The 12,876-nt window shown below is 39.0% G+C and overlaps 2 protein-coding genes across 6 annotated transcripts in view; one reads left to right on the top strand and one right to left on the bottom strand.

Annotated features, from left to right (window-relative positions):
- The window catches only part of fmn1 (formin 1), a 35,403-nt gene extending 33,091 nt beyond the window's left edge, over positions 1-2,312 (bottom strand). The window contains exons 1-3 of one of the 2 annotated variants that reach the window (XM_048206342.1): positions 2,111-2,291; positions 927-1,711; positions 435-680 (exon numbers count right to left, since the gene is read on the bottom strand). In XM_048206342.1, the coding sequence (XP_048062299.1) occupies positions 435-680; positions 927-1,698 (1,018 nt within the window). In that variant the 5' untranslated portion in view covers positions 1,699-1,711; positions 2,111-2,291. Of the gene's footprint in view, positions 1-434; positions 1,712-2,110 lie in introns of both variants that reach the window. The other variant, XM_048206341.1, reaches the window with a different exon arrangement.
- Positions 2,313-3,627: 1,315 nt separating this feature from the next.
- The window catches only part of ryr3 (ryanodine receptor 3), a 99,398-nt gene continuing 90,149 nt past the window's right edge, over positions 3,628-12,876 (top strand). For all 4 annotated transcript variants that reach the window (XM_048206336.1, XM_048206335.1, XM_048206334.1 and 1 more), the window contains exon 1: positions 3,628-3,775. In XM_048206336.1, coding sequence (XP_048062293.1) covers positions 3,728-3,775 — 48 coding nt within the window. In that variant the 5' untranslated portion in view covers positions 3,628-3,727. The remainder of the gene's footprint in view (positions 3,776-12,876) is intronic.

The following is a 12,876-nucleotide window of genomic DNA, read 5'->3' as shown; positions in this document are numbered from 1 at the left end:
TAGATTTAATCATGACAGGCTTATACTGGGTTGATAATGAAAATTAAAAATCAAATACAAATTAGTTTTAATTTGATTTTTGATATAGTTCATGCTTCCCCGAATGAGGAAATGAAATTGCATTTGATTTATCATTTGAGCAGCTGTTTTGAAACTTCGATTTATTATTTGATCTTTTTAAGCATTTGAATTTTCATTTGAATTTTTTAAATTTTGTTAGGAATAAACTTCCATAACTTTTGATCAATTTAATGTGTCTTTGCTAAATAAAAGTGTTAATTTCTTTAAAATAAAGATTCACTGACATTCACCATGTTAAAATGAATCACAGGCCAATACTAAATATCATGCATATCATTTTTATCATAAAAAGTAAGGGACAGAAGAACAGAATCAGGAAGTGTTATATTCTTGAGGACAGAGAGGTCACACACCTATAGTTGGAGAAGTAGGGATGGTTGTAGTGGATGGGATCCAACTGACACTCTGCTCAATGACTGTTGATACAGATCCATTATAGGTGCTCCTTTCTGTGCTGCCGTATAGATAAATTCTGTCGTAGTCCTCTGCATCCACTTCAGGTAGCGGCAGAATACGGTATTGTAGCAGGGGCTTGGAGGTTTGTGAGGATAGACGGGATAATGGTGGGGATATGGTGTGAAGACTTGCAGCGACAGCATCTGAAGAAGAGAAAGAAATGTTCTTCATTCCTGATTTTATATTTGATTTCTTAAGTACTTTGGAGAGCTCCAAAGGGAAACTCTCCATGTGCTGGGTGGGTATGTGACTGTCCTTATGCAAAAACCCATCTGCGGTTGAGACATGTGTGCTGCCTCTCAAACAGGTGCAAAAAACTTGGTGAATAACATTCTCCACTTCAACTGTTTTGTCTCTCACTCTGGACGTTGCTACCTGCTGCTCCATACCTTCATTCCCACACCGGTACAGTTGAATCATGTCTGTTGTTTGCGACTTCTCTTGCTTAGTTGTCTTCATCCGGCCATGTGTATTTTGCGTCTCATCTGAGTCAATTTCAAATCCATTGTCATACTCGGAGAGCTCACTGGACAGATCTTCCTCAAAACTCTTTGAATCCTTAGCTATTGCTTTATTTTTCAATTCAGTCAGCGTCTTGGGACATTCATGCTCGCATTGCCTCTTTGCATTTTTTAAAACTTTGTGTGAGAGTGGTTCAGTAGAGCTCATGGGTGTCCTCCTCCCCACACCCCGCGAGCTCATCATCCACAATTTCTTCTCTTTCCGCCCTCTGGAGGCTTTTCTCAGGCTTTTAGGAGAAATGATGAGCTTGTGCTCCAGGCTGCTGGTGCAACACAGATCCACTCCACTCCCGTGGTCACTTTCCAAGTCTAAATTCGTGTTCCCTTGTTGATTTCCCATTATAGCCTCGGCTTTGCAATCCGCAGTAGGATCCAACAGGTCCTCAAAAAGCACCTTATTTCTGACTTCATTTGTCTTATCAAGACCCTCACGCTCAGTCTTTGGTCCCACCTCCTTCATGCCAGAACTAATCAAAGCTTTGCCCTTAAGAGCTGCCCTTCCCTTCGTTACGGAGCCTGGACCGTTATTGACTGGGAGAAACTTAGTTATCTTGTTTTTCTCTCTGATTGTTTTGTAAAGCTGAAGAATAGTGCTGGTCCCCTCCATGACAGTCTGCTTCCTTATTAGAGTGTTAACCATTATGACGGTCTTTCTAAGAAAGATAAAATATCCAAATGAGTTTTAAATAAATGCTGTTTAAACTTTCTATTAATCAAAGAAGTATCATGGTACCATAAACTATTAACTGTTGATAATACTATGTTTCTTGAGCACCAAATCAGCATATTAGATTGATTTCTAAAGGATCATGTGACAATGAAAATTAAAAAATTCAGTTTGTCCATCACAAATCTGAGTAACATTTCACATTTTAGATTATCTGCATTAATTTAACAAGCACTTGTGTCAACAAAGTTAAAAATGAAAGTTAGAAAGTTGCTACAAACAGGTTGCAAAATAAAGCAAATAAAAGTCTTTATAAAATCCACAATCAATGCTTATGTAAAATCCATTTATTTTAGTAATCTGGAATGAAAACTTTAATTCTTACCATCATCCTCTGGCTACTTCACTGGCATTCATTCGAACTGTAGTCTGTCCCATGAGTCTTTCCTTTATTGTCCCTTCTGGCTGTGATTGACAGAAAACTGTCCAATCAACACTGACTTGAACATCATCCCATTCCAAGTTCTGAGCTCAATGTCACAACACAAGTATCCCGTAGTAGAAAATTAATAACATGTAGGAATTATACAAATGGGAGAGATATTAAATGGGCAGGTAAAGGTTAAAACAAGTAAAATATTTAAAAACGCGTGTGTTTGGATTCGTGATCTAGCAGGGGACATTAATGATAGCGTGCCACGACAGGCTGTTGGCACACAAGCTGGGCTGTGTCCTCTTCTCAGTGATGAATATTGGAATCCTGCGGCTGCAGTTCAGAATTGGCCGCCAGATGGAGCTGTTCCTCCAGAATTTAATCTAGAGACTTTCAGACAAGTAGATTCTGGGTGCGTCTCAATCAGCTCCCTAGTTCAGTAGCCAGGGCAATGATCAGGGAGTCGGCCACATTCATTTTCACGCTATACTGATTCACGAGCTAGGGAGCTGATTGAGATGCAGGGTTTGTGACGCTTGTAAATTACCTGACATTAGCCCTGTCATTGGGCAATAATTTACATAAAATATAGAATAAATAAATAAATTACTTGCATATTTCTCATATTTAATATGCATTCATTAATGTCTTTTTGAATGTCAATTTTTTCCATTTTATCTTTTATTTTATTTGAAGAGTAAACCTGTCTTAGTAGCTTAGTAGACTGAATAAACCTGTATTAGTAGCTTATTTTATTTTATTTTATTTAGATTTAATAGTATTTTATGTTGTTGTTTTATCTGTCACATTTCTTATGGTGTGTAATGATAGCAATATTGTATGCAGTTATAGCCTACTAATAATACTTTGAAATTGTATTTTTAATATGTAATTATTATTTTATTGAATATTTCTTATCTTCATTTTTTGTTAATTACTGACACCTTATTATCGGTTTTATAGCCTACTTCTCTCTCTCTCTCTTTACATTTTTATTAATGCTTTGACAATATTATATCCTACAGTATGTTATGTAAAATAATTATGACTATTAAGTACCTCAATTTCATTTTCAGCTATCAAAGTGCTTGAATGCTTTTAGAAATAACATTCTTACTTCATGGTCGTATCGGCACAGATCTTCTAATCTTTATCAGTAATGCAATTATTTCTTTGTTTAGTGTGTGTAGCCTATATATATCACCGTCCTAGTGGCTTTAATTAAGCAAAAAAGCTTTCACAGCATTATTCCGTCCTTCTTGTGAGACACGTTTAATATTGCACTATGGAGAGTATTTTTGCATGCTGACTTTAACCCCCCATATTTTCCGTTTCATCGGAACATCGCAGGTGATGCAGATGTGATCGTCCTCGTGATGGTGCTCCACTGGCATTAAGAGCGAGAGCGCTCGTGACACTGAGTGACAGCAGCGGCAGTGGGCTTGCCCGCTCTCCCCTATATGGCTGTGGATGGAGCGCTATGCTAATATCGGCAGGACAGGAGAAGCACCGCTCCGCTGCCTGCTGTCAGTGGTGGCTTTCGGAGTCTAGGCAGGCTCTTCTACAGCCATGGCCGAAGGTGGTGAAGGGGAAGATGAGGTTCAGTTCTTACGAACTGTAAGTAAAAACACCGTTCTTTATTTTGCAAATGCATTTTTTTTGCGCATTCTTGATGATTAATTACGATAAGACAGTGTAATGCTGAGACATCAAAAATGTTGGCTCGTACGCCGGGATTAAAGCAACGCTGTTGGGCTTTTCTCAGTGGTTAATTGATTTATTTTCCGTCCTTACGCATATATAATAGCAAGGTGTCATATTAACAGCTATTTACAGTATTATTCCTTTTTTTGGAACTTGAGTCAGGTGCGAGTTTGCTCTCGCGACGCACCTGTAGTCAACGCGCGTGAATGGGAATTCAATGAGCATCAGGCAGGTGCAAGGACAAATTATGTTTATGCGACTTTAATTTTAGCGATATGCGCGTATGCCTAAGAAGAACTAAATATGTTTTTTTGCTTTGTTGTGATTGTCTAGAGAGGAGTTACTGAGCGCGCGAGTAGTAAATAAATCCAGTTGCCGCTCGTGCACTGATTGTCGAGCTTAATTCTGCAGTATTTTTCGCTCCATAAAGAAGTGCTCTGTTTGTGTGTTCTCCCGCATGCGATTACATTTGATACGATCCTCTCACCTTCTTTAGGACTTTTCTATTTCTGTGGTTCGACGCAGATTGGTTACATAGATGCCATGGCGCATGGCAGTTACCTGTGTAAACGATATGATAGGATAGGACACCATGGTGTGAATTACTGTCTCACTTAGTTTAATAGTTTTGAAAATAAAGAGGTGGTTGAGTAGAGGTGCCTTGAAGACTGCTTAGAATATTTCAAATGTTGTTACATGATAAACTCATATACACTCATAAGGGGGCCCAGTCAGCATTTTCTTCTTTATTGTGATTTTTCTGCTCTAAAACTGTTTAGGCAAAAGAGATCATCCTCCAGTTTCACAGACAAAGCTTAAGCTAGTCCTAGACTAAAATGCATGTTTGAGCTGTTAAAAGCAACTTGTAGTTGTAATATGGCAGTGCCATTGTTTTATCTCAAGATGCTCACCAGTAATGCTTTTTTCAAATGTACGTTTATAAAAGTTACTTAAATATCCTAATTGAACTAAGGCCTAATCCTGGTTTAGGCTAAGCCCTGTCTGTGAAACCGGGCCTTTAAATCACAAAGATCCCAAATTTGGTAGGGTAGTCACAAATTCCTCAAACTACTCAGGCATACAAGTACTGTAGGTGTGTCCCATTTTGTGTAACCTACTTTTGAACTATTCTACGGCATTTTTCAGTATAGTGCGAATAGCATTTTCACATTTAATAAGATTGATTTGAGATGACACTGCCTTTTTTAAAATGCACACCCTCTGTGTAAATTGTGTATAGTGTAATGAACAGTGGATAGTACATCGTTTGTGATGCAATTAATGATTTGTTTTTCCATTTATAATTTTTTTTAAAGAAGTTTTGAATATTCTGAAAAATCTACTTTTCAATTTCAGTGGCTAATATCTTAAACTGTGAACTGCTGATCATTATGAAATTTGCCATATTCATTCAAGATGTCTAGATGAGGCATTGTGCCAACTGTTGTGATAATCATCTACAAAGCTAAGCTAATTTATAGTTTTGCAAATAACACTAGAATCCTTCCATTCTACATTTATGCATACATATATATGAAAAAACTGTTGGTGCCCCAGTTAGTATTTTATTATAAAGTGTGTAAAATATGTTGTGTTGAGTTATGGTTTTGATGAATTTGTATTGTTGATCATTTTAATATGCATATGCAACATCGATCAAATCCATCACACCAATTTACTGCAGTCTGTTATAGCATCTTGCATGAGGCAGGTGTGTGACATCTCACTTTCCTGTTAAAGCGTTAAAGTGAGAACTCTGGCAGTGAAGGTTACAATCTCACTAAATAGGGGACATTAATGCACCCTAGACATCTGTGAAAGGTGCCCCAATTCTGTCTTTGATGTTGGTTGGCTGAGCACACTGAGCACAAAATAGCAGTTGCATGGTTTTCACACTCCAATTGCTGGTCATTTTATATGCATCAGGATGTTGTTCATTCTCAGCTTCTTTTTGGAAGCAAATAGTTTGGACAGTCAATCAAGGCAGTTTACTCTGGACGTCAATAATGTGCAGCAAATAGTCTGGTTAAGCTTATAATAAATAAGTGGAGAGTAATTGCTCAGGGGAAAACATTATCACTGTAAATATAAATAGTAAAAAAACAATCAATTCATTGTGCCTCCACAGGTTACCCAAACTCAAATTCATTGTCCAATGTGCAGTGTTGGTCAAATGAGACTTGACAATGTTGTTTGGGCACACTTCTATAAATCCAGATGTAGAGTTCGCCAGTACAGTAGCACTGAGCTTATTTGGAGTTTATGTTGTTCTGGAAGCCTTCTGCATTCCAGGGTTTAAATTTAGCCTCTTAAAAGTTAATACTTCCACTGCACATACGCACACAGTTCTCAGGCTCCATAGGTCATTGCATCAGCTATCTTAACAGGCCTGGCCACTGCTGTTTCATTACTGTTTTTATTTGCACAGTATCGTATTTTAAAGTCAACAACTACCACAACATGTGCTAAGATATTAAAAAAATACTGCAAAGAGTACTGTAAACCTGGATTAGTATGGCATATTCTCACCTTACTACACGGTGCACAGGAATACTTGATTCTGATTGGTCAGTCGTGGCATGGAGTGGTCGAATAAAGTATACATTTGACCGTTCTCCATATCAGCATATTATTCCACATACTCTTTCTGCAACTACAGTAAAAACGGCCTTGGAAAACTTCAGTATTAATAAATTCATGTTAGTTTGTCAGCATTTGATGCCAAACGCATAATTTTTTGACAGCTCGTGAAAAACTAGAGATTATACTTCCACATTTTTGCACCTCCGCCCATGGATAGTCAGATTGACAGAGGGTTATTAACAGAACAGTTATTGTAAGAGTAGATTCACTGAAAATTGTATCGTACTTTACTCTTTAAACAGCATTATGGTAAAAATGGAACACTATGGCAACAGCTTTCTTACCTGTGACAGCGTCTCGCTTCGGGGGTTTATCTCAGTTTTTATATGCCATCGCGTGATATCTGAAATGTTTTCTGCGGTTTTTTGTTTAACCACAAATTTAATGGCATATTTTTATAAGGTAGCACAAATGTTCCTCCATTTCTTTTCTTTAAATACGTTTTGTTTTAGGAAACACCTCCCAGAGATAACCTTTTAATTTACACTAGTACATTTGCAGAACACCAGACTGTTTTGACAGCTCTTAGTGTGTATCTTTGATCAGCAATTGAGGTGGATATTTGAAAGCGTTTTGTGCTTATCTGCTCTCACTATTCCACCATCACCGAGATCGTGCTGAGTGTTGATAGCTTCGGCGACTATGAGTAATGAGAGGCACCCAGGTAAAAGGTAAACTACAGTGCTTTGGGGCACAGATGAAATCCGCAGTATGTGAATTGAATTGTGTGTGTGTGTGTGAGACTCTGTGGTTTTTGTATAAGGCTGCTGATGAGTGACTCGTCTGCGGTCTATGAGCTTCATGTGGCAGCCTCAGCTCATTGAGCTTCCTTAAGATTTAATTAAATCCAGACTGATGTCACTGCAGTGCTGATGACAACACAAGTGCTGAGACTTAAAAGTGTTTGCATGTGTTTACTGTACCAACATTTGTAAAGCATGTTTATTGTATAATTTATCTGACAGGATTCCATCGGAGTGGTGTATACGTTGAGCTCGTTAACTGTTATAAAATCCACTTCAGGCAATTAGCTTATGCCAGGATTACACAAGAATTCTTGTCTCAGCAAAGTCAGCACATATGTGGCATAGCTTTTGCTTGTCTGACACACGGGCCTCATAGCAGCGAGACGGCCTTGGGGGCCCTGGAGCTGACAGCTTACTCAAGAGCGAAACAGCATTGCTCCGAGGGAGTACCCAAGCAAGATCTTAATAGGATAGTTGTAGCTATAAATGAATATTCTGTCATTATTTATTCACCTCCATGTCTTTGCAAACACTTATGACTTTCTTTTTTTCCCATGGATCACAAAAAGATGTTTTTTTTTGTTGTTTTTTTTAAAGCAATGCTTTGATTCAACAAGGATGCATTAAACTGATCAAAAGTGAGGTAAAGACATTTAGAATGTTACACAAAAAAAATCATTTTCAAATAAGTGCTGTTCTTTTGAACTTTCTGTTCTTCAAAGAATCCTGAAAAAATGTATCAAAGGCTTCTACAGAAATATTAATCAGCACAACTGTTTCAGCAATGATAATAATAAATATAGCTGCGAGCAGCGATGGCGGGCCCAAGCCCGGTGGCACCGCCACCCCGGTGGCTTCAGGGCAACTGTGCACAGCGGGCAATAGGCACTTAAAACGGTTAAACATCAAAGGACTATGTCAAATTCACTCCACATTTACTGCACTACAAGGTGCCACTATAGAGCCCCTCCTCCCTGCCCATTTTCAAAGGATTACATGTGCCAAGTTTTAACATTATTCTGATGAATTTTGAAGCAAATCAGGTAAAAATAAGAGGGTGATCTCAATGTATGCTGAAAGTGACACATTTTCTGCTTCCAGTTGGTGGCGCTATGACTTTGAATCACAATAGTCACATCCATGTGATCAGCCTTGTACAACGAAGACTAAGCCGAAGTTTCATCAAAATCAATTAATGTATGCAGAAGTTATAACACTTTGTTTCCCTTTTCTTGCCATAAATTCGTTGCCTCGCCACGGCCAAACCGTTTGAGATATCCAAAATCCGTTTGCAATTAAACAACTTCAATGTGTTAGCAACAAGTTAAAAAAAGCTTGGTGTAAATTGGATAAACCCTGTAGGAGTAGTAGTATAAAATTCATAGCCTGTTTTTTCAAAAAATTAACATTCAAACCAAAATAGCTGACTTCCTGTTGGTCGGAGCTAATGAATGTAAATTAGAAAATTGTCCGGCTTGATGAGAACAATATGTGTACCAAGTTTGGTGACTGTAGGAAAAACAAACCCCCCACTTTTGTCAAAAGGTGGCGCTACTGAGCCCCTCCACCACGCCCATTTCTATGGCTTTGTCCATGTCTACTGGTTGACAATATTGATGTGTGTGTCGAGTTTCATGCAATTTGAAGCATGTTAAGAGCCTCAAAAACACTCAAGAATATTATTACAGTTTGACCTGTTGCCATGGCAACAATATTTCAAATATCAAAAATCCTGTCATAGGTCTACATCTGCTGTGTATTGACATTACACTGATGAAGTTTGAAGCAAATCAGGTAAAAATAAGAGGGTGATCTCAAAACATTTCAAAAAGTGATACACTTCCTGCTGCCAGTTGGTGGCGCTATAACTTTGACTCACAATAGTCACATACATGTGATCAGACTCCTATAACGAACACACTTGTGAAGTTTCATAAAGATCAATATATGTATGCAGACGTTATAACACATTTCCTGTTTCCTTTTTCTCGCCATAAATTCGTTGCCTCGCCACGGACAAACCGTTCGAGATATCAAAAATCCCCTGGCAATTTTTAATCATCAGTGTCTTGACTTCATGCTGACCGAGTTTGGTGGCGATCGGATTAATCGTCTAGGAGGAGTATATCAAATTCCAGAGCATGCGTTTTTCAAACAACCCTTAATAGCTGACTTCCTGTTGGCGTGACGTTTAACTTAGAGCACGAAAGTTGTTTGGCCCGATGAGGTCTATATGTGTACCGAGTTTCAGACTAATACGTGCAAGCGTGTTTAATATATGGACCAAATTTTCAGACCTTTTTCAAGGGGGCGCTGTTGAGCCCCCCTGCCACGCCCGGGTACCAGCTTCTGCCCGGCCCTGTTGGCCGCGGATTCCAATGTGTGTGCCAATTTTCAAGAGTTTTTGAGCATGTTAAGGCCCCCAAAAAGCCCCGGAAGACGGAAAAAAAAAAAAAAAAAAAAAAAAAAAAAAAAAAATTATAATCCTTAGAAATATAGCTGCGAGCAGCGATGGCGGGCCCAAGCCCGGTGGCACCGCCACCCCGGTGGCTTCAGGGCAACTGTGCACAGCGGGCAATAGGCACTTAAAACGGTTAAACATCAAAGGACTATGTCAAATTCACTCCACATTTACTGCACTACAAGGTGCCACTATAGAGCCCCTCCTCCCTGCCCATTTTCAAAGGATTACATGTGCCAAGTTTTAACATTATTCTGATGAATTTTGAAGCAAATCAGGTAAAAATAAGAGGGTGATCTCAATGTATGCTGAAAGTGACACATTTTCTGCTTCCAGTTGGTGGCGCTATTACTTTGAATCACAATAGTCACATCCATGTGATCAGCCTTGTACAACGAAGACTAAGCCGAAGTTTCATCAAAATCAATTAATGTATGCAGAAGTTATAACACTTTGTTTCCCTTTTCTTGCCATAAATTCGTTGCCTCGCCACGGCCAAACCGTTTGAGATATCCAAAATCCGTTTGCAATTAAACAACTTCAATGTGTTAGCAACAAGTTAAAAAAAGTTTGGTGTAAATTGGATAAACCCTGTAGGAGCAGTAGTATAAAATTCATAGCCTGTTTTTTCAAAAAATTAACATTCAAACCAAAATAGCTGACTTCCTGTTGGTCGGAGCTAATGAATGTAAATTAGAAAATTGTCCGGCTTGATGAGAACAATATGTGTACCGAGTTTGGTGATTGTAGGAAAAACTAACCCCCCCACTTTTGTCAAAAGGTGGCGCTACTGAGCCCCTCCACCACGCCCATTTCTATGGCTTTGTCCATGTCTACTGGTTGACAATATTGATGTGTGTGTCGAGTTTCATGCAATTTGAAGCATGTTAAGAGCCTCAAAAACACTCAAGAATATTATTACAGTTTGACCTGTTGCCATGGCAACAATATTTCAAATATCAAAAATCCTGTCATAGGTCTACATCTGCTGTGTATTGACATTACACTGATGAAGTTTGAAGCAAATCAGGTAAAAATAAGAGGGTGATCTCAAAACATTTCAAAAAGTGATACACTTCCTGCTGCCAGTTGGTGGCGCTATAACTTTGACTCACAATAGTCACATCCATGTGATCAGACTCCTATAACGAACACACTCGTGAAGTTTCATAAAGATCAATATATGTATGCAGACGTTATAACACATTTCCTGTTTCCTTTTTCTCGCCATAAATTCGTTGCCTCGCCACGGCCAAACCGTTCGAGATATCAAAAATCCCCTGGCAATTTTTAATCATCAGTGTCTTGACTTCATGCTGACCGAGTTTGGTGGCGATCGGATTAATCGTCTAGGAGGAGTATATCAAATTCCAGAGCATGCGTTTTTCAAACAACCCTTAATAGCTGACTTCCTGTTGGCGTGGTGTTTAACTTAGAGCACGAAAGTTGTTCGGCCCGATGAGGTCTATATGTGTACTGAGTTTCATACTAATACGTGCAAGCGTGTTTAATATATGGACCAAATTTTCAGACTTTTTTCAAGGGGGCGCTGTCGAGCCCCCCTGCCACGCCCGGGTACCAGCCTCTCCGGCGTCCTAATGGCCGCGGATTCCAATGTGTGTGCCAATTTTCAAGAGTTTTTGAGCATGTTAAGGCCCCCAAAAAGCCCCGGAAGACGGAAAAAAAATAAAAAAAAAAAAAAAAAAAAAAAAATAATAAATATAGCTGCGAGCAGCGATGGCGGGCCCAAGCCCGGTGGCACCGCCACCCCGGTGGCTTCAGGGCAACTGTGCACAGCGGGCAATAGGCACTTAAAACGGTTAAACATCAAAGGACTATGTCAAATTCACTCCACATTTACTGCACTACAAGGTGCCACTATAGAGCCCCTCCTCCCTGCCCATTTTCAAAGGATTACATGTGCCAAGTTTTAACATTATTCTGATGAATTTTGAAGCAAATCAGGTAAAAATAAGAGGGTGATCTCAATGTATGCTGAAAGTGACACATTTTCTGCTTCCAGTTGGTGGCGCTATTACTTTGAATCACAATAGTCACATCCATGTGATCAGCCTTGTACAACGAAGACTAAGCCGAAGTTTCATCAAAATCAATTAATGTATGCAGAAGTTATAACACTTTGTTTCCCTTTTCTTGCCATAAATTCGTTGCCTCGCCACGGCCAAACCGTTTGAGATATCCAAAATCCGTTTGCAATTAAACAACTTCAATGTGTTAGCAACAAGTTAAAAAAAGTTTGGTGTAAATTGGATAAACCCTGTAGGAGCAGTAGTATAAAATTCATAGCCTGTTTTTTCAAAAAATTAACATTCAAACCAAAATAGCTGACTTCCTGTTGGTCGGAGCTAATGAATGTAAATTAGAAAATTGTCCGGCTTGATGAGAACAATATGTGTACCGAGTTTGGTGATTGTAGGAAAAACTAACCCCCCCACTTTTGTCAAAAGGTGGCGCTACTGAGCCCCTCCACCACGCCCATTTCTATGGCTTTGTCCATGTCTACTGGTTGACAATATTGATGTGTGTGTCGAGTTTCATGCAATTTGAAGCATGTTAAGAGCCTCAAAAACACTCAAGAATATTATTACAGTTTGACCTGTTGCCATGGCAACAATATTTCAAATATCAAAAATCCTGTCATAGGTCTACATCTGCTGTGTATTGACATTACACTGATGAAGTTTGAAGCAAATCAGGTAAAAATAAGAGGGTGATCTCAAAACATTTCAAAAAGTGATACACTTCCTGCTGCCAGTTGGTGGCGCTATAACTTTGACTCACAATAGTCACATCCATGTGATCAGACTCCTATAACGAACACACTCGTGAAGTTTCATAAAGATCAATATATGTATGCAGACGTTATAACACATTTCCTGTTTCCTTTTTCTCGCCATAAATTCGTTGCCTCGCCACGGCCAAACCGTTCGAGATATCAAAAATCCCCTGGCAATTTTTAATCATCAGTGTCTTGACTTCATGCTGACCGAGTTTGGTGGCGATCGGATTAATCGTCTAGGAGGAGTATATCAAATTCCAGAGCATGCGTTTTTCAAACAACCCTTAATAGCTGACTTCCTGTTGGCGTGGTGTTTAACTTAGAGCACGAAAGTTGTTCGGCCCGATGAGGTCTATATGTGTAC

The sequence above is a fragment of the Megalobrama amblycephala genome, linkage group LG11 (genome assembly GCF_018812025.1).
Source record: "Megalobrama amblycephala isolate DHTTF-2021 linkage group LG11, ASM1881202v1, whole genome shotgun sequence".
Taxonomy (NCBI): Eukaryota; Metazoa; Chordata; class Actinopteri; order Cypriniformes; family Xenocyprididae; genus Megalobrama; species Megalobrama amblycephala.
This window is presented reverse-complemented; position numbering and strand designations above follow the sequence as displayed.